The sequence below is a fragment of the Watersipora subatra genome, chromosome 2 (genome assembly GCF_963576615.1).
Source record: "Watersipora subatra chromosome 2, tzWatSuba1.1, whole genome shotgun sequence".
NCBI lineage: Eukaryota > Metazoa > Bryozoa > Gymnolaemata > Cheilostomatida > Watersiporidae > Watersipora > Watersipora subatra.
In genome coordinates, this window is record NC_088709.1 from 41410454 (window position 1) to 41431962 (window position 21509).

Sequence of the window (21509 nt, forward strand, 5' to 3'; positions counted from 1 at the left end):
TATTACATGACATTATTAATAACTAATAATATTTTAGCATTGGTAATTTTACTAATGAAACACTGGTAGCTGACATGCTTTGAAATTCCTGATTGCTAGTACAGATGCTAGCTGCATTTGCATCAGCCCTCTGCTTCGTAAGACCTGCATGGTCTTGAGTACTAAACCTTCTGATTTACATTTAATTTGTTGTTTTCTTGTGCAAAAAATTGTAGGTTGGTAGAAAAACAGTTTCTTTTTTGTAAAGTAGTTCATATTTAGTATTCCATAGAGATGATATTTTTGTATAATATATACAGCCTGTTGATAAAATATACAAATTGTTCAAATATATCAATCATAACTATAATAAAAAAGTTGAATAATAAAAATTGTTAGTTATAAATGCAGAAAGTAAACCACTATGATCAAAATGCATAACCCAGTATCATACAAACATTGGTAAAAAAAAATATTACGGATACATGCATGAAATTGCATTTATTAGTAAAATTACAAAATGGGTATAAAAATTTAGCCAAGGTTATTTAAAATATTGCAGTGTGTAATATGATATACGACAAAATAATAAAAGTAACTTCCTGTGTATTGAATAGTAAATCAAGCCATGTGTCTAAAAACTGACACAAACAAAACTGGGAATCGTCGTCCCTAGATGTCTGAATATTCCACGCATAGCGTGAAAGATGATTGCAGGCTCAGCGAATAATATGTAAAGCACAAAAATAATGGAATAGATACATGTAGAAGGAGTCTTTTAGCTAGCCATATACGCCTGCTCATAGAAATCTGGCTCATCTTCTTCTCCTGCTTTATCCCGCGCGTTGATTGAACTGGAGTCGGCTTTGTCCAGCTAAAATGCCACCAATTCTTAAGGAGCCAAAAACTAAGCTTTCGCTTTTTATACAGTCAAAAAATCTCAGCACAAAAACATATTTTAAAAATGTTATTAGAAATATTGCTAAATTTACGAAATTATTTCTTTCCCAAACGTCTAAAAAAGCCCAGCCTAAAATTAGAAATTCTCAATTTTTTTCATAAAGATTGCTAGAATTGTATTTTTATCAAATTCCCAAATGACTATGGTTTTAAAATCCTTATGAATTTGCCTGTATGGAAAGTTGCTGAAGAATTAAAGCACGAAAAACTCACAATGAATTATAAAAATTATGGCTTGCTAAATCACAACACAAAAATGAGTACAAACAAAAATATTTAAAACAGAAAACATAAAAGATAAAGGCACCAGCTATTTCCATTCATGTTTATTAGTTACAAACACTCCACGCATTAAATATATCTGTCTTCACTTCAGTTATATTGGTTGCCTTCTTCATATTAATACTGCCCACATGTGAAAGCATATTCTAAATAAATCAATAACCACTTGCAGACTTTGTAAACATGAAATCTATATACAGCGACATGATTTTATTGTGCTGAAACTCTGATAAGCTAATATAGTTTAAGTAGTCACACAGTAAATTTTATTTTAACTTGCTAGTTGTGACAATTAAAGCGCAAAACTTAAAAGTCACTTTTAAAGATAGGGTGTAGTACTAATTCATCATACGTTAGGTTAGACATATTTTATGTTAGTCATACATTCCGTGAGTCATACATTCCGTTAGTCATACGTACTGCTGTTCATACATTATGTTAGTCATATGTACTGTTAATCATGCGTTATGTTAGTCATACGTTATGTTAGCCTTATGTTACATTACTCATACAATAAGTTAGTCATATGCTACGTTAGTTTCACGTTATGCTAGAATTTCAACACCATTGCTCTATTATAATCTGCATACTATTGCTTGTGAGACAAACAGCGTAACTTTGCAAGGTGGTGGGATCACGTAAGTAAACGTTTGCTCAACCTGGGCACATGTTGCAACTTGTGTTAGAGTAAATCTACTGGACCAAAAATAATTATGGAAAAAGTGTTCGATAACATTACAAAACTGTACAAGTTCATGACAATAAACTCTCAGTTTTGAGAAATACGTATATCAAAGGTAGAATTTAACCCTTACACACTAAATAATTTGCAGTGTCATAAATACAAACCTCTTTAAGTTCCTGCTCTGTAAAAATTCGTGGCAGCAAAAAGCTTCTGAAAGGAACGAGGAGGATGAGTACAAATGGGAAAGCGAGGGCAGCTGGGGAAGATTTTACAGCCCACAAAACTGCAACGCAGAGAATTTGAACCCCGGTAAACAAATGCATCTTGAGCAGCCGCACCTACAACAGACAAAACAATTGTGTTTATTTGTTTACATTGTGCCGTTTCTATAGAATGAGAAATGAAAGATAAAATAAAAAGATTCTAGACAATGTGTACGTACATATCTGATGTAGCCGACATCCATTGGGTGATGTTTAGTTGGCGTGATTAGAAGGACGATCCTCTGATAAAGCTGTATGCCACCAAGAGAAGCTACGCCCATGTATAAGAAGACACCAAAAAGTGTGGCGATCGGTATGTATTTCAGAACCATTCCAAGAAACATAGATGCCCCTAAACGAGACCAATAAAAATAGTAAATACCTATTAAAGGAAACTCAACAGTAAGGAGTTGTTTTATGCAGATAGTTGTGGTTGTTCCGCTCATTGTGGATTAAAACTTACCAATGAGCACGTGCACTCCAAAGTTAGTAACTCTTTGTTCAATGACTTTTTCAAGTTTTGGCTGTTCTCCAGGAGCATTATTCTTAGAAATAACAGTCAGCGCTGAAGTATGAGCAACCGATCGAACCGTGGCGCAGGTGACAAACGGTAGTGCCATGAATCCATTGACAAGTCCAAAGACACCCATAAGAAGAATGTCGAGGTGAAATCCAGTTCCCTTGATCAACTTGTGCTCCTTTTTGTTAACAATCATTCTGTAAATATGATACAGTCATGTTGCTAGTACGATATAGACATGCCGCTAATACGGTACAATCATGTTGCTAGTACGATACAGCCACGTCGCTAGTATGATAGCAGTCATGTTGCTAGCATGATACAGACATGTTGCTAATACGATACAGTCATGTTGCTAATACGATACAGTCATGTTGCTAATACGATACAGTCATGTTGCTAATACGATACAGTCATGTTGCTAATACGATACAGTCATGTTGCTAATACGATACAGTCATGTTGCTAATATGATACAGTCATGTTGCTAATACGATACAGTCATGTTGCTAATACGATACAGTCATGTTGCTAATACGATACATTTGTGTTGCTACTATGATTCAGTCATGTTGCTAGTATGATACAGTCATGTTGCTAGTATCATACAGTCATGTTGCTAGTATGATACAGTCACGTTGCTAGTAAAATGTTGCATGTTTCTACTATGATACAGCGGTGCAACAACATTACCATGGTTATTGAATGGAGTATTTTACTAGAGAGCTATGGATGCGGTAAAATTCGTACCCTGTTATGAGAGTTTCCAGGAAAATGAGAATAGCACCAACAAGAGCTGGAATAGCTGCAGAAAAAATATGACCAACAGGAAGAGGCTTCTCTGCTCCCATTGGATTGATGAACCAGCCTCTCTTTTCAGGAGAAGTTGGACTGAAAGTTGAAGGCACAGAAAGTTTCTGTGTGTAGACATCATCTCCAATTAGGTAGTCAAGGAGGACCATGATGAAGAGAGCTATAGGTACTCCAAAGTCTCCAAGAGCTCGTCGAACCTGAGTGAACAAAGACATTTTTTACAAAATTCAGTTGTATGAAAAGAACTTCTTATTACAAAAACTTGCTGCAAAATTAAAATTCCTTGTTACAAGATCTAGTTACAAACATTCTTGAAGCAAAATTTATGCGCAGATACCAAGTATTTTATTGATAAATTTTGAGACAACAAAGAGAACTAGCTACGAACATTCTTGTAAGAATATTTATGAGCATTTATCAAGTATTTTATTGATAAACTTTGAGACAGCAATCGTAAGTGCGAAACTCGGTCATCAAAGGTTGACAATTGACTTCAAATAACTGCTTACTGCCTTCTGAAAGATTATATGTTAAAAAGTTTAGCTGATCTCCGAAGCTGAGAGTGGACATTTACAGAATTGCTGGTAACCATGCTATTAAGGTTGTGATAGAATATCAGATACTTACAGTTCTGCCGAGGATTTTGGCGTTTCTGAGACCTTTGAAGTAGTAAGCAAGAGCAAAAGTTGCAAGAGTAAGAGTCATGGAGAGAAGAGCAGTGTTTGGTTGGACTAGAAGATCAATATCTATGATGGAGGGAACCGTGACAGTGCCATTCGGGGAAACTGTTGAATCATTGTATGGTCCAATATGGGGTAAGTAGCTAAACTCGCGACCAGTTTTTTCTAGACAGTCTTCATAGTTCCAACACATGGGATGCTCTTTGAATACCTGTAGAGATGATGATACTTTGAACAGAATTTACTGAAAATCTTTTGGCGCTGTTAGTAACAAGTTCTGTTGTAGCTTGCCACAATGACTATCATACCACTTTCTTGCATTATTCCTTTACTGACATACTAGTAGCTATTCCTTTACTGAAATACTAATCAAACACCATTTATGTAACATGACTGTTCAAAAAGACTCATCTTGAGCAACTTACATAGACAAGCTTGGCAAACGTCTCATAAATGAAGATGAGTGATATGAGGAAAGCGAAGATTTCTTGTGTGAAACGAGAAACAAATCTGACTAGAAAGGATGCCTCGACTGCCACATGAACCGTCGCAATAATGCATATCCAGACGCCTATCCAAAGCCGCCATGACAAGTAGTCGATTCCCAAACTGTTCGAAATCTACAGACAAGTATACAAATAGATATCAACAGTTTATTAGCAGCTTGATTAGGCCAGCCTCTAGAGATCTAGTAGTTGGAACAGACAGATACTAACTATACAAGTTTGTTGGATGAGTCTCTTTAGAGATTTAGTGGTTTGAATAGACAGGTTCTGAAAATATCTGTTTGGCATGTAAGTCTCTTTCGATATATAACAGCTAGAGCACAGTAGGAAACAAGCATCAGCAGATGTTAATCAAGTTGTAATGATAGTTGCCAGTTTTATAAATGGTTACAAGCTCTCTGGTTTTAGTGGCAGCTTGATATAATCAGGTGTTAAAACAAATTCAAAAAAGAATTCAGACTAATTCAAACACTTTTAGTGAGTATAATTTGAATAAATTTCTGTCAACTCACTGTATAGACTCCTTCTTCAAAGACTAGTAGAGGTCCAGTAAACCCAACAATAAGTAGAGGTTGTCCAGCCAAGAGAGAGAAAACAACTCCACCAATAGTTGTTGCCAGAAGAAGCTCGCTAGCTCCAATGTAGCTGTCTGTCTTTTCATCTGCATTAATGAACCTTATGCTATCACATGGTAAAATACCGTAAAAAATGCTTAAAATGTCGCATCGCTGGCAATCGCTGGATGTTTACGTGAAAAGTTTAAATGCTTAACTGATATATATCTATATTATATATTTATAATATTTATCTTATAATATTCATACCATTTGTTTATAATTTATGTATCTGTTACTATATGATATATATTTATATATATTATATATTTATATATAAACAATAAGTTCATTTTAAACACAAACGTTTGCTAGCGGATAGTTAAACTAGTTCATACTGTACTAGCTGTGACAATGCCTGCAATAGACCACCCATTTGACTTACCTAGAAGACCTCCAAAGGTGATGGCAGGTGACACTGCAGCAAAGTAGATGAAGATGAGTGCAGCCAGTGCTTGCATACTAAATCCATCCTTTATATCACTCAAGTATTTAGGGTACCTGCACCGAATGTCGGTTATGAGCCCCCCAAATGGCCTGCCAGTTCTTTTCAACGGGTCCTTCTCCTCCTCTTCAATTCCGCTCTCAATGCTGAGACTAGACGAGGCTGTCATAATATATTGACAAATGAGAAGCAGTGTTACTTTATGTAGTTTGTTTAAATATTGTTTGCAATTTTAGATACCAATGAATCAGTTGATTACTACAGCAATTAAAATATGCTATAAATAAGAATTTCTGTGAAGCTTAGTTTATATGTATAATTGTCATTCACAGGCTCTGTACTGACAGAAAACTGAACGAGTGTGTATATGAACATTGGTATAGAAATTTAGGATATGCTTGGCTGGGTAAAACACTTTTAGCCGGCTTGACCTAGGTGAACAGTGGCAGCACGTGAGTGTCTAATGTAGACCATGGCAGCGTGTGAGTGTCAATGGGGGCCCACCATAAAATGAAAACTTGTTTACCGAGTTAATTTAAATTAGTTTTATCGTATTTTGTTACTTGCACTCGTTGCAACAGTCTTTTACACAGTCCAACTTCCCGTGTTATTCATCTGGATTAGAATCATTAAAGAAAACTTCAGTATTATGCTTGACTTAAGAAAAAGGTTTGCTTCTATAAAATGAAGAATGATGTGTGTTGACACCACAAACATCTTTTGAAAAAGAGTTACATTGACCTGCTGAGATCAAGCTTGGGCTTCTACGCTTTGGTTAACTTGACAAACTAAAGTTCCGTGTTCATATTAGTATAGAGTCTGCTGCGATGACTTTTCTGAATCTGCTGCCACCTTTTTATCCGTGACCTTATAGCAACCTTTTGACTACTTAAGATTCTTCTACTTTGATTTTTGGAAAGTTGTGGAATGTTAGTTTGTAGATTTGTAGAGACTTATTTCTATTATAAACTGCCATTAATACTTGAATTATTTGACTATTGTAACTTCCATCAGTCAATCGGAAAGTTCGGTAAGTAATTTTAAATCTTACCAAGTCTCTTGGCTTCCTGTTCAGCTTTCTTTTTGGCCTCTTTCTCTTTCAGTTTTTGTTGCGCCATATGCATGATAGGTAACAAAGTGTTGCTGTCAAAGTCACCCGGGGGCAAAACCATCGATTCATCAAGAAACTCGTTCATGGCAGCCAAGATAGCTGGTCGATCAAGAGCTTCGTATACGGCATCGTGGAATCTCTAAAATATCATACGGGTGCCAACCTTTACATGCATTTACTTGAATGTGCTCAGTGGCTCAGATTTTTGCTGTTTATTTATTCAGACTATGATGTTTTAATTCATTTTCCGGTGCTTTTTAGTTAGAAAAAAAGCACGTAAGTCATCTACTCTATCATCTAACTATTTATTCTTCAAATGCTTAAACTGAGCGACTACTAGAAGTTTCGACTGGATAGGGGTTCCGACAAATTCCTTGAGCAGCAGCTAAATACATCATCATACGTAATTTCTTTCTTATTACAATGTTAGTTAAGTTTAACAAAAATATAATTCCATGCTAACTTGTGCATTACGTTTTATTTTGATGTAAATTGTGGGAATGTGTATCTGAGCGACAGGAAATAACATCATAATTAGTTAGTTACTCGTTCATTTCTGAAATGGAAGTTAAAATAAAAGACAGTTACTGCTTTAAAGTTTTTAACGAGTAACGTACAGTATGTATAATTATATATATATTAATATATTGTTATTTAAATATATATTATATTATAAATATATATATATTTATAATATATAGCACATATAATATATTTATAATATATATACATGTACATACACATATAGATAGGTATATACAAGCATATATATACACATATAAATATATATACACACACATATATACATACATATATTCCAAATTATGCCATAAAAGAATCATAAAACAAAAAAACTTGTTTCATGGTCATCAAATGCACATAGTCACTCTATGATAAATATTCAAGCTAGTAGTGCCCCGTCATTCCATGATATATACACAGCCTTAAATATGAACAGGATGGAAATCTCTCTGCTATCTCCAACCACACTAAAAATGCAATAACAAACAAGAATCAAGCCAATCATGAAACATTAACAAAGCCTCTATTAAACTTGCTATAGAAGATCGAAATGTGAAAAATGCTTATTAAATCATTTGATTTAACGTGCTATAAAGTGCAACAAGATGGTAAAGTTCCGTGAAGTACAACAAAGTTGTTATAGTTTCCGATGTTAAAACTGAAATATCACACTTACATTTGTTTAGTAGCGCTTAACAAGTTGTGATGATCCGCCTACCTGATTAGCCATCAGTGTGGAGAGCGATCTGCCGATCTCGACGTAGTCCATGTGCTCAATCGGTGGTCCGACACATATGAACATGAACCTTACAGGAAGTGGTACTTCAGAAATATGGTCCAACATCTCTCCTTTGGAAAGTCTTATAAAAGCAACGCATGGCTTTTCCAAATCCTTCATTGTCCCTGTTCAAGAGAAGCAGACTAGGTATGCCTCTCTCCATGGCACAACATAGTACTGCGTAACATGAGCCGCTTACCAAACTTTCAAATTAAACGATTGATAAGTTTTAACATCAGTTCATTGAGCAGCGATTAAATGCAGAGATTTGTCTGTTTCCTCTTTCATTCAGATTACAATCTCTAATTAGAACTCTAATTTAGATATTCTAAAATAGAATTATGTAATTCAGATTAATTATATTCTAATTCTTTAATTAGATTTGAGATTTAGATTAGCTTCATGATGAATCACATATTTGTAAACTTCCCAAACTTACCAACGAGGACAGACGCAACCTCCGCTCCCTTTGGAATCTTTTTAAGGAGTTCAAAATTATATTGCCGATCTGATTGGTCCTCTTTGAGCGAGTTTATTCTTTGCATCAGCACCTGATGGTTATCCTGCAGAGCAAACCCTTACTATCATATAGTTATCTGGCTGGCTCCAAATAAAGAAATTTCCTAATTTCATAAAATGCTCTGATTAAGACAAGGGCAAGCGTGATCGGCTGGCAGATTTCACATGATTTAGAGACAGTTAATTAAAACCTAACAAGATAAATGTACAAATATATAATACACCACAGGCTTCTTTAGCAGTCATAGGAAAAGCAGCCTGTATAACACAGAACCTGCTCTATGATGTCATCCAATAAAGCTGGTGTCAGTATTACAAGCGAGTAAGGCTATTGGTAAATTAACTAGCAAATTTTAAACTAGTCGTATTTTGTCTGTGTTTTTTCTTTATTCACTGGAAAACTTCTGCAGCTTTATTTAGAGACTCACACAGGAATGTGTACGCAGTGCAGGAAAGAAAAGAAGTTACCATAGCGATGCTGAAATCCTTGGACTCGCTTGCGTCAATTGGTTCTGCCCCTCGATTGGCACTGCTTGCCAAAAGAAACTGGGAGCTACAACACACAATATAGAGATTGGTATTGTTGCATCTACCACTTCTAGCCAATAAGTACAACAGACAAAGTAGAGTATGTTGTTGGGTTTCCAAACTTAACCATCAATAGAAGTTATCTGCTCTAAACATCTGTTAAACTATCTGAAATGACAATTGCTATTATTTTTCCTTTAGTGGTTAATACTTAGCTGTCTCAATGTGATCATATTTGCTAAATTGAGAAGTACAATCAAGGCTCAATAAAAACACTCACTTGGATTTGTCTGCCTTCATATACTTGGCCCTCCCTGTCGAGTGGCTGAAATAATTAAGAGTATGGTGAACTAGGCTGTTTCACAAAATGACAACAAGCATGAGCGCTCATAGACTGAGATCCATCTGTCCCAACAGTGGTAAACCTTACCTGTGTCTAAGCAGTAGAGCATTCTTCAAATAATCTTCATTTCGTTTCGAGAGTTGTCCTCTTTCGAGTAGCACATTAACCACCTGATGCATCATGTCATACCCATTCTGAACAACCATGTCAAGGAAGATGATACCTGCCAATAATAGTGCTTTGATAGTTAAACAACTGTTGTATGATGTCACATTTGTGCTGTAGAAGCCAAGCCTACATCAAATGACATGTCAAAAGGGTTTGTTGTCAGTCAAAGGTTGCAATATACTTTGTAGCAACGCATTCTGTCTGCTGTTTGTAAAATAAACTAACGTTTTGATATCACAATGACACACTATGTAGGTTTTCTTACCATTCTCGAGTGCTTTGTGCAGGTGGATCAAGCTTTGAAAGGATAAAGAAGCTACATGAGGTCGACCCCATCTGTCTGAGGAATTAAGAGCATCTTCTTCAAATTTGATCCAACGAGCTTTTTCTTTCCATTCCCATAATTCCACATCATCTTCATGAAACTCAGTAGAAAGTTCATCCAACTCGACAAACAACTAAAGAGTAGCAAATTGCAGAGTGAATGAAAGTTTTCAAACTGTCAATATATGCAGCCCTGTTCATAACTATTAGAGTCATACCATTGAGTTATAGTGGCAACTTAGCAATCATTCTTGTTGCTATGGCAACGCAAGGTTACACACAATTGAATCAGTTCTCTAATATCTTTTCACGAAGCTAACTGACATCCACTTTTGCTTACGTATTCAAATGTTTTTAACGCTTTGAAAATAATTTTTTGATTGGAAAACTAGAATAACCAAAAGTTCATATACAAGAAAGGATACAATAATTATGCGCCTATTAACAATATAAAAACCTATACTTCACATAATGTTGAAATGTTTTCAATCCGTTACTCGGAACAATTTTTAATGTTTTTAATTAAAAGTAGTGCAAATTAGTACTTGGTGGTTTAAAATTTTTTTACGATGCTAGCTGAGATCTACTTTTGTATATATTTGAATAATTTCAATGCTTCGAAAAAAATATTTCCGATTGTAGAACTAGACTAACTAAAAATTCATATACAGGAGAAAATATATACATGCCTGTTAACAAAGAGAAAACCTACATTCCTAAACAGTGAGAATTTTTTTTATATGTTGTTTGAAACGACTTCTAATGTTTTGAACTAAAAACACGCTATAGAACGGCTTTTTAGAAAATCTCTAGATATCCTTTTACCACTAGATAAGACAACTTCAACAAAAATGCATAGTTACTGGCACAAATCTTTTTGCAAAGAAACAGCAAATGTAAAAAAGTTGCAATTCACCTGGTTTTTTTGCTTTTTTAAGTTGATTGACTGACCGAGTAGTGTTTTGCGTTCATCACTCGGAGATTTCTTACTTGGCTCCATTTCTACCCTCGTCTTACGCAAATATCAACTGCTACACTGTACATCGATGTACAGCGTTTAAATGACGGGGGAAAATCACTAACATTGTTAAAAATTGTTACATAAGGTTACGTAAGACTGCACAATTAAAATAGCGCCTTTCAAATTCCTTAATCTCTTTTCTTTGTTTTTAAATCTGAGTAGTTATGTTCAAACAAGCCTTAATAGCTTGGCTATTGAACCGGCATCTAGCAAATTTAGCCATTGAAAGAAGCTAAGCTAACAGGTCGTAAGCTAATATAAACACTCGCGTCCTTAAAGCTCGAATAAGGCAGCTCGTACCTGATGGGGGGATCTATCGACGGCCCCGTTTGTGTTGCAGATAGTTAGCTTGTGGTCCTCCTGGTAGTCGGAGCTGAGACAATGACTCTCAGGTCGCCTTTCACCTAAATTAAAAACATGAAATAATGACAATCAAAAGCAAGTTATTAAAACAATAGTATGTTGCGTGTGACCCGCCCTAAGGACCGACTAGAAAGGGCAACGTTATTATTTAATACAAGTACTGATGCAAAAACCAACATTGGCACTCTAACCAATGTAGCATTTCAACATTGGTACATTATTTAAATTTGATCATGCATTTAAATTATGCAATCTTGCGCAAAAAATAATGACATGTTTGCAGAAAAGTTTGGCTTTGGTTCCCGGAATAACAGCTACTTACAGTTTTCCTTTTGTGAAAGGTTTTCTGTGTGCGTCTCAAATCTGATTGCCTAATTAAATTTTTGTTGAGCCCATGTATTAAGGTTTTTAAAATGTTCTCAAAATGATGTCGGCCATTGCAATACATATGCACATGACTGAAATAATAAACTCTAACATGTTACTCAACTATTCAATAGGAAACACGGGCCTGTTTCATTTTTAAATCACGATTTTGCGCTAAGCTTTTAGAAGAAAACAAGACGCGAGATGTTATTGTTCAGCGTGACTATCTAGACTTAGTTTGATAGCCTCAATTTGAACATCAGTGCGGGAAGACAAGTCTTAACAGTAAAGCTATCAAGTCTCAACAAATTCCAAGTTTATTCTATGTCTATTATATGTCTATTCTATGACTATTCTATGTCTATTGTACGTTTATTCTATGTCTATTCTAGGTATATTCTAGATCTACTGTATGTCTATTTTAGGTCTATTCTATGTCTATTTTAGGTCTATTCTATGTCTACTGTATGTTTATTCTATGTCTATTCTAGGTCTATTCTAAATATATTCCCCGTCCATTCTAAGTATATTCTATGTCCATTCTAAGTCTATTCTATGTCTATTCTAGGTCAACTGCATGTCTATTTTAGGTCTATTCTAATTCAATTCTAGATCTATTCTAGATCTATTCTATGTCTATTTTAGGTTTATTATATGTCTATTCTACGTCTGTTCTATATCTATTTTAAGTCTATTTTATGTCTATTCTAGGTCTATTATATGTTTATTGAATGTCTAATGTGTCTGTTAATTGTGTAATATGCTGACAGAGGCTATAACCACCTTCCATGGCTAGTCATACAAACAATGGCAACAAAGAAAACTTCTGTGATGACTATTTCCTAATAGATATTTCCACAGAATATAGGATATACAGGCACAAGTGGATACTCCCATAATAGATGTTATATAAAGCCCATGAAAAATGATTTTATAACTGTTATGCATAATGATGCAATATGTTATTCTCTTTGGACAGAGTAAAGACTTCCACGCTTTCCTACTTGGTATCACATGACAATATTGTCCTACTTAGTATCACATGACTAAATGACTAGATTCATTGCTATGTTTGACCTACTGGCATAAAACTATAAACAATATTTTGCTAAAACATTTTTAAACAGTGGTTGTCTCTCATCCGAGACAGCAATGAAACCTGAGCTAACCTATTATGGCTAGACATTATAAAAGTGTCTTCATAGTTAATTGGCTAATTGTTTTTTAGCAAACATGTTGAAATAGACATGAAACTGTATTGATGACAACAGAGAAACGATATTTCGTATATAGACCAATCAACAGACAGGAATGCTTTGGCAAGCAAAAATGAGATGTCTCCAAAGCCATTTCATTTTTTTAAGTGTTTACGCATAAGGAATATGTTATACCGCACATATAAAGACACCTTCTTTTGAAAACGGAGAAGATAACCTTGCAGACCTTTCCAAAAGTGAAAGAAACAATAGTGTAGATTTTAAGAAAGTCTGGGAAGAGGAGCTTCCATTTACAAGGTTAAGAATGTTCAATTGTACATACAGTAAAACCACTATTTGAGTATCATGGCATTGTATTTTTCCACCCTTCCCTTATAGTGGCATTCTATTAGAGGTGGCATTCTATTAGAGGTTTTACAGAATATATGTTTCTTTTTCTATTGTGGTTCCGTTGCATAATTTTCAATAACATTGCAAGCTAAGTTGGTGACAACAACATTGGCTTAATAGTTGCTATTTTTCATTTCTATGTAAAGGTATTTTTCAACAAAAATTGTTTTTAGTTTAATCCCGATGTTTATAAGCAAATCTGAACATTCTGCAATCAGTTTTTAAATTGAAATCATACAGATATATTCATGAGATGAAATTCATTAAATATTTTAAAACAAGTTTGGCCCTTCCGTTAGTTTGTAGAATTTTGGGCGGACATGTAAAGAAATTATGCAAATATTTTTGCAGCTAAACGAACACTTACATAGACTCTATTTGCTCATAAATAATTATATATGGGCGGTGCCTAGATAATCAACCTAATGCATATAATAATCCTAATTCTATATTACGGAGATTCATCTAACGTGTTGTTTCAGTGGTGACAGCGTAATCACGGCTCGCTATGTCCAAACAAAAGGGTGGTTCAAGCATGCTTTGATTAGCATGCGGGTTGAAGTAAAATGTGGAATTTTGGAAACTGTTAGCATAATATATTTATGCAAACAAGCAAATGTAGGTTAACCAAAATGCATACACGTTCATGCCAAATAAATGCTAATTGTTATTGCTGTGGATTATTAACATTCGACTTCTAGGACAGTTGCCTTGTTTAGAATTATAATCTTTAGGTTTATATTGCAAATCGCTTTGGAAATGTTTTCAGCTATGCTAAGTGCTAAGCGATGCACTTGACTTCCTTCTGCACTTTACGTAGATGTACTCACCAACATTCCAGTCGTCCCCCTCCATCTTTTTAGGCAAGTACCACAGAGAGTTTCTACGATAGTTGACCCTCGCTGCCGCTTTAAACTCTTTATCTGAATAACACAAAGCTTCGTTCAGAGATGGAAAATCCCAGCAGGTCCTAATATGATTGAGACAGCCTCAGGGCTGTTTAGTATTTTGGCCTATTGGTTTGTTGTAGGTACTAGTACCCAGGCAGTCTTGAAATATCATCATGCGTAATATTTATCTTCACAGTTATTCAGCCATTGCATTATAGTGGTGGAGTGGCACAGTTGGTAGTGCTCCGGATTGGAACTCTGAACACATCGGTTCAAGTCCTGTGCAGTGCATTTCTTTTTTTTTAACTCTCTTAGCCTAGCTTCGAGTAGATGGACACGACTTTTATTAAAAAAAAAACTACAGTATAGCTATGCTCTGTTGTTTGTATAAAGCCATGTTTAGAATTTTACTGTGTTTTTGTGCAACCAACAGAATAAAGATAACTTGGGAACCAATAGAATCCAGTTTGTTCATGAAAATTTCAACTATGGCTGACTTGGATATTTATGGAGTTTAATAGAAGATATTTTTCATCGATTATCATCTGATTGATCACACCTTCATTAGCTTAAGAATCTATTTTTACTACATCTACTTGTGGCGTGTGATAGCCTGAGAACCTGCTTCAGTCACACATACTTCAAAGTCTAAAAACTTAACAATCTGTTTTTTATCACACCTTATTTTACAATCTGAGCCTGAAAACCTGTTTGTATAAAATCTACTTGTCTGCTGTGATAGCCTGAGAACCTGTCTCTATTACACCTACTTACTTGTACAAAGTGATAGACTGAAAACCTGTTTATATAACACCTACTTGTACACTGAAATAGCCTGAGAACCTGGTTCTATCACACCCACTTTGCACTAGCCAACCATCAATAGCTTCAATTAGTCAACTATTTTCATACCATTTATAAATATGCTGACCCTCTTTTCACCATCAGCCGACGTAGCCTCAGAGAACGTAGGTGGTGATCCCCGTCTCATCTTCACTACCGCTAATAACAACATAAATAATACCAACACCTGTTATTCAGAGGTAGAAATTTGAAGATGCTAATACATGTAACAAAAGATTGCATAATTTAAATTCCTAGTCAAGTTTAAATGATGTACCAACAGTTAAATGTTATATCGATCACAAAACAAGAGTGGCACATTCCGATCATACTGAGCCTATATATAGATACACGGCTGCACAGATTCAGAGCTAAGAGATGATCATCGGAAATAGATCACAATATCCTAAAGTTTTAAATAATGATGTCATCACTGGTTAGCCGTATATAAAGATTTCCTTAGCTGGATAAATGACCACTGTGATGTGCATAATGTTAAAGATTGAGTGGCAGTATTTTAAAATTACATTTATTTGTAACAATATGACCATGTCTCATTTTCAGCAATGATTTTGATGTTAGAAAAACTAAAAGCCAGTTTTGAAGTCGGTAACACTCGTGGTGCAAGCTTCAAGCTGTCACATAAAAGGGTCAATTTGTTAGTAAAACATAGATGTATGATATGTGATGTCAATGTCGACAATTAGCCAATACACGTGAACACGAGACAAAAGTACTTCAATTGGCTGTTATTATTACACATTTTGCATCATCTACTCGCCAATCTCGGCCATTTTAGATTAGCCAACATGGAAGGTGATTATAACGCAAGGTTGAAGCAGATTCCACAAATACCGAAAAGGTCTGTGTCATATTTACACGTCCTGTATTAATTTTCCAAGTGCAAGTTATGTAATTACACCAATTGGTTTGTACGTATCAACTTGTGGAGTAAGCTAGCAAAAATCTCTTGCTTCACACAAGCCGGAAAATTAAAAATTGTCTATAAGATTTAACTATTCTCGAAAGTTATCCGTTTAAAACCTATTAAAATGTGTTCTGCTTTTATGAATAAGGATTCTGAACTGAAAACTTTTTGACTATCCAATTAAAAGAATGAGCAATTTTAATATAATTATATAATGACACAGCTGTCTCTGGTCAATATTTTTCAAAGATCACAAATGGTTCGTCTAAGTTAATGACTTGAAAGAGCTGATAAAACCTGGTATTTAGTCAAACTTACACATCATTATTATTATCATTGTTATTATTACACAATATTATTCAAACCCTAATCTGGATTGTTATTTGCTAACGGTATCGAAATAATATTTTGTGCTGTCAGTTAATATTTATGCTAAACTAGAGGAATGACCTCCTGTAATTTCTAACCATCACAAAATTCAACCTAATCAACATCCTGAAATATCTCCACATTTAATTATTATATATAGTACCATAAAAAAACACCAAACATTGATATAAAATCTTCATGCGCTAAGAATTATACTATGAACTACACAGGAGGACGGCATCATGGCAACCCTAGCTTAAATATAGCCCAAAAAAAGGAGCAAAATATTAAAAGGAAGCTGCTACTGAGCGATCTTATTTTGACCTTACTCTGATCATCCATGCTGCCGGAGCGACTCTTCTGAACACTCATTCTTTTGCGATCTTCTGTTAAATCAGAAATGCTGCCGGTGTGCTGACTTATCATACTCGATCTCTTGGGTTTCACATCTGAAATGTCAACAGTGCTGCTGGTACCGTGGCTTGCGCCTGAGCTCGACCCAGATCCATTCTCGCTGCCTGCACATTGAATAAAGGCATTAGGAATATGACTTGGACAGCAAGTTTGACTGTATATTCTATTTTTAAACTTTGAAGATGAGCTTACATAAAATCTTAATAGATTTCAACAGAAAGTATCAGTATTTTTCTGTTCTTTGCGACTGTTTTTGATGTTTGAGGTGATCTTACTGCTAGGAGGCTTCATGATTAAAATTGACAAAACGATCGTGAATAAATCGCTCAGATCAATTGAAAGTGTGATTATGATGTCTACAGTTACAAAGAGATCGACTGTGTAGAGACACAAAATGCTGCAACTTGAATGCAATAGCTGATATCAACTATCGTAACGACATCATCTAGTGATGTCATTTCCCATGTATTTTTTCTGAACGTTTTATTCGCGATCAAGTTTTATTGATTTTAACCATAAAACATCAATACTTTCTGATAAACCTGCTAGAATTTTGTACAAGTTCCTTTCTAACGATGAACTCTTTAGCTGCGTACATTTACAGTTAATTGTTTTTATTGGCCTTAGTAAATAGCAACAAAATGAAGTTTTTTGTTACAAGTAAAAAAATGCAAAGACAGAAACTATAAATTATTGAGTGAGTTCAACAAACATGTTTAAAAGTTGCTGATCTATTAGTATTGCAGAGGAGTTGGAATTTTTTATTTAAGTTGGGATTTAAATTGATATTCATGAAATGATAAATAGCTGTCGGCTTTGTTAAAAATGAAAGGTCCTCAGGCTAGTTGTTGCATTAGCGAGTTACAAATGGAATGCTATCAACTAAGTTCCTTAGAGAGTTGGTGTGTTTCTGATGGCAAAAGATGTTCCTCTGTGGCGCATAGAAGCTACCTCTTTTACTGATTCAAAAATAGCCAAAGAATTTAAATAATGATTTGTTTTGTGTCCACCGATTATATATAGCTATTTATATTTTAAAATGTATTTGACATCGGAAAATGCCTGAAACATTTTTTATGTTGGTTCGATTTGATATTGTATGTAGAATATTGCAGCAGCGCTTATTTAACACAAAAGTATTCATTGCTGACGTTACGCTGCTAATGCTAGTGATAGAGTTCTTGCTTACCTGAATCATAAGCGCTGTTGGTGTGACCCTCTCCTTTAGACTTATCGTCTGCTTCAGCCTACAAATGGCCGCCAATACAACATTATAGATGTCTATTGCTGCATCACACAACGCTGCTAGCACGTTCATGAAAACACAAGACTGCCTAAGCTCAATATGGATCAATGTATTGAACTATGTATTCCCTTATATCGCATACTTTTACTACGTGAAATGTACACAACATTTGTAAACTTGCGTAAAATATACCAACTGGTTTACTATATAAAATACACATAAAAATACTTAAAAAACTATACACTTGATAAAATATACATGTACTTGTACAATATAATGTACACTCTTAGATTTACTACATAAAGTTTCACTAAGTAAAGTACATATATATCCTTTTGCTATATAGGTATAGTATAATATATATAGTTTTGCTAAATAAAGTATACGGATATAGTTTTGTTATATAAGATACACATATAATTTTCCTATATAAAGGATACATATAGTCTTGCTATATAAGATATTCATGCGTTGTTACTAATCATATATCATTATATGAAAGAATCTGGAAGGTGGAAGTTTATGAGACCGTAAATACTTACAGACCGAGTCTCGTAGCAAAGAGGGACAAAAGAGAGTCTAACTTTTGACAGATGAACAAACATACAGACAAACAGACAGAGCTCAACTATCATTCAAACTACAATAATACTTATCTATACATATATGTCTATATATAGATGTCTATGTCTATACATATATGTCTATATATAGATGTCTATGTCTATACATATATGTCTATATATAAATGTCTATGTCTATACATATATGTCTATATATACATTACCATTATGAGATTGACTTGAATCGTCTGACAGAATTCTTACGTCTGCAAAAAAAGAATTAAAAATGGCAGACAAGAGTAGCATTACCAATGTAAATCAAGCGGATGTACTTGCTGATTTTGGTTTCACAAACTCGCAGGACTTTCTAGCACATTGCTGCTTGCTTTAGAGTTATGACATCTTTGAAAACACACTAATAATATACCGTAACCGTTGGTCCAATAAAGCGATGTATGAGCAATCCTTTGAAGGCTGACTATGATGTCTGCTTAGCTTACGGCAAGCGGAGGCTGTGTGTGTTTGTTTTTCAGAGCAAGTGTTATACAGACAATAGCTGTGTAATCTTAGCTGGATATGTCTGAGTCCAGTGACAAGGGAACCTCGGCGACTGGAGACATGCCCAGTTGCAGACAGCAATTTAAGGTAGGATGTCACTCCTGTTACCCCCATCTTTTTAGGGAATTGAACCCAACCTGTCAAGCACTCTAAACAACTATGCCAATAAATAGCAGCCAGAAAAAGGATGACAAATTCTTCACCCCTTGATTTTTCTTTTGGTAATCTAATACTGCTTTTGTTTAATAATACAACAAAATTAAATTATAGCAACGAAACAAACAGTTTAAAATGAATTGAAAGCTGCTGTGAACATAAAAATATAATATAATATTATAAAAATATATGAATTAGATAGATAATAACCTTATTAACCTGATTAATATATTATATATGATATTAACCTTATTCACACTGGTCAAGGTCGTTTAAAGCAAATTAGACAAAACAAAAAGTAAAGTAAGTTACCGGCAGCTCAATGGCCTGCGTTGTCTATCCGTAGGTAATTACAGAACGCTACACGTCTGCAGCTTGTCAGATAGCTCCGTTTAAGATCCCTACTCTTTCCTAACTGAACCCTTTTCTCACTCACGAATGACGTTTGGCAACAATATTTCGGTTTTAAAGCGACTTCAGTTGTGACACCTGTTACCCAGCATGCATCTGGCATCTGAGGTTGCCAACCATCATTGAGCAAAATATATTATTAACTAATAGTAATTACTTATGACAATGGCTGACAGGTAACTCACATTCTGCCGTTTGTTCCTCGATGAGTATGCAAACGAATTCCTGTCTATTAGCATACTTATGATAGATTACCTAATATGGTAATGGGCTTCATATATTCAAATAAGGATAGCTTAAAATCTAGAATCTAATAGCGCCACTCGCAGGGCATCCCTACGAATAAAAAATAGCCTTAGAGAAAAGTGTTTATATAATTGCTGTTTGCTAATAAAGAACAAAAAAAGTACAAAAACTTGAAAAAACAAAATGAGCAAGCTGTGTGCAAAATAACATGTGTTTTATTTATAAACTAATTTTAATGCAAAAACCTAGTTATTAACATATAATACATTTGTACTAGTTTTATCTTTCTTTGTTTTTAGTTTTTTAGAGCTCTTTTCAATCATTGAGGTCTCCGCCTTGAATTTTTTATATTAGATTATAAAAATCCAGTCACAGGAATGGTTCACACAATGTTTTTGTTGGCTCATTTTTGCAGTGTCGCACAGCATCTTAAACTTCTTCATTAAAAATGAAACAAGTTACAGAATGCCTGATCTGACACCTTCAACTGTTGAATTAATAATATTTTCTATAATGAGGGCTGTGTTTGTCAGTTTGTTCATTTGTTTGTCCGTTCGTCTGAAGTCATCGTTAGATGTTGGGAAAAATACTGCATCGCACAGGTTTTAAACTTTGACATTCGGCTCAACAGCAGGCACTCTGCCTTTCTACATCCTTGACTAGATTTCGGGATAAATTAGCTGCAGGTAGTTGTTACACAATTTCTCATGGTGCACCGGACTTTCTGGGAACTAGGTTTATATAAAAATAAGAATTTCAATTGACACGAATCGTAGTTAAAATATTTGACAAACAAGTTTGCAATTTTACATAACATGTTTTGACAAAACAACAATGCTATGAGCTATGCGATATTAAATTTTGCATCCGCTTAGATTGTTAGTTCGCTCCAAAATATTAGCAGCAACAATTTATTTCAACTGAAAATATGGGTTCCAGACATTTTGTTATTGCCATGTTTTATGACTCATCACTGTAAGATATTCAACTTGTGAAGGTAGTCAATAGCCAGACCTTTAAAATCATGTAAAAAGTTGACATCATTCTGTCTGCACTATTGAACTTTCAGGATGAAATGAGTGTTATAATAACAATAATAATAATAGTAATACTAATGGTGATACTGCTAATAGTCATCTGTATTATAATGAGAGCCATGTCCTTCTGTCCTGTTTGAAGTCAGACTAAAAGCTTTAGGAAAAGTAATTACACCGCACAGGAATCAAACTCTGCTACTATGATTGACAGCTAGCGCACTAGAAACTGCACAACTAGACCACCTTGCTTCAAGAAGGAATACTTGTGGGTGTGCTGATTGTTAATAATAATAATAATAATAACATTGAAACTAAAGATAATGACATTTATGAAATGGATAGGCATGCTAATTATTTCTCGTCCAACAGTGGGAATGTGGAGGATCCGGCATAGTTACTGGGTTATAATTATGTTATTACTTTATAACATAATTATGTTATTACTTTATTA

At 34.6% G+C, this 21509-nt stretch overlaps 1 protein-coding gene across 1 annotated transcript; it reads right to left on the reverse strand.

The window, feature by feature from the left end:
- Positions 1–221: 221 nt before the first annotated feature.
- LOC137387417 (band 3 anion transport protein-like) lies at positions 222–19796 on the reverse strand. The gene is made up of 23 exons (XM_068073836.1): positions 19677–19796; positions 18875–18916; positions 18031–18088; positions 16757–16945; positions 15200–15289; positions 14228–14320; positions 11362–11465; positions 9982–10174; positions 9636–9771; positions 9486–9530; positions 9146–9230; positions 8598–8721; positions 8099–8283; positions 6799–6997; positions 5688–5909; positions 5201–5349; positions 4608–4802; positions 4130–4393; positions 3440–3699; positions 2633–2886; positions 2349–2521; positions 2071–2244; positions 222–853 (listed from the first exon to the last, which is right to left on the reverse strand). Exons 2-23 carry the CDS (start codon positions 18875–18877, stop codon positions 758–760), a joined length of 3291 nt encoding a protein of 1096 aa, XP_067929937.1. The 5' UTR covers positions 18878–18916; positions 19677–19796; the 3' UTR covers positions 222–757.
- Positions 19797–21509: the final 1713 nt, after the last annotated feature.

Excerpts from the sequence above, each read along its gene's own strand:
- LOC137387417 (XM_068073836.1), bottom strand. Across the intron at positions 6,998-8,098 it reads CCACACTGATGGCTAATCAG|AGATTCCACGATGCCGTATA; the intron begins GTAGGCGGATCA and ends ATGATATTTTAG. Across the intron at positions 3,700-4,129 it reads CCAAAATCCTCGGCAGAACT|GTTCGACGAGCTCTTGGAGA; the intron begins GTAAGTATCTGA and ends TTGTTCACTCAG.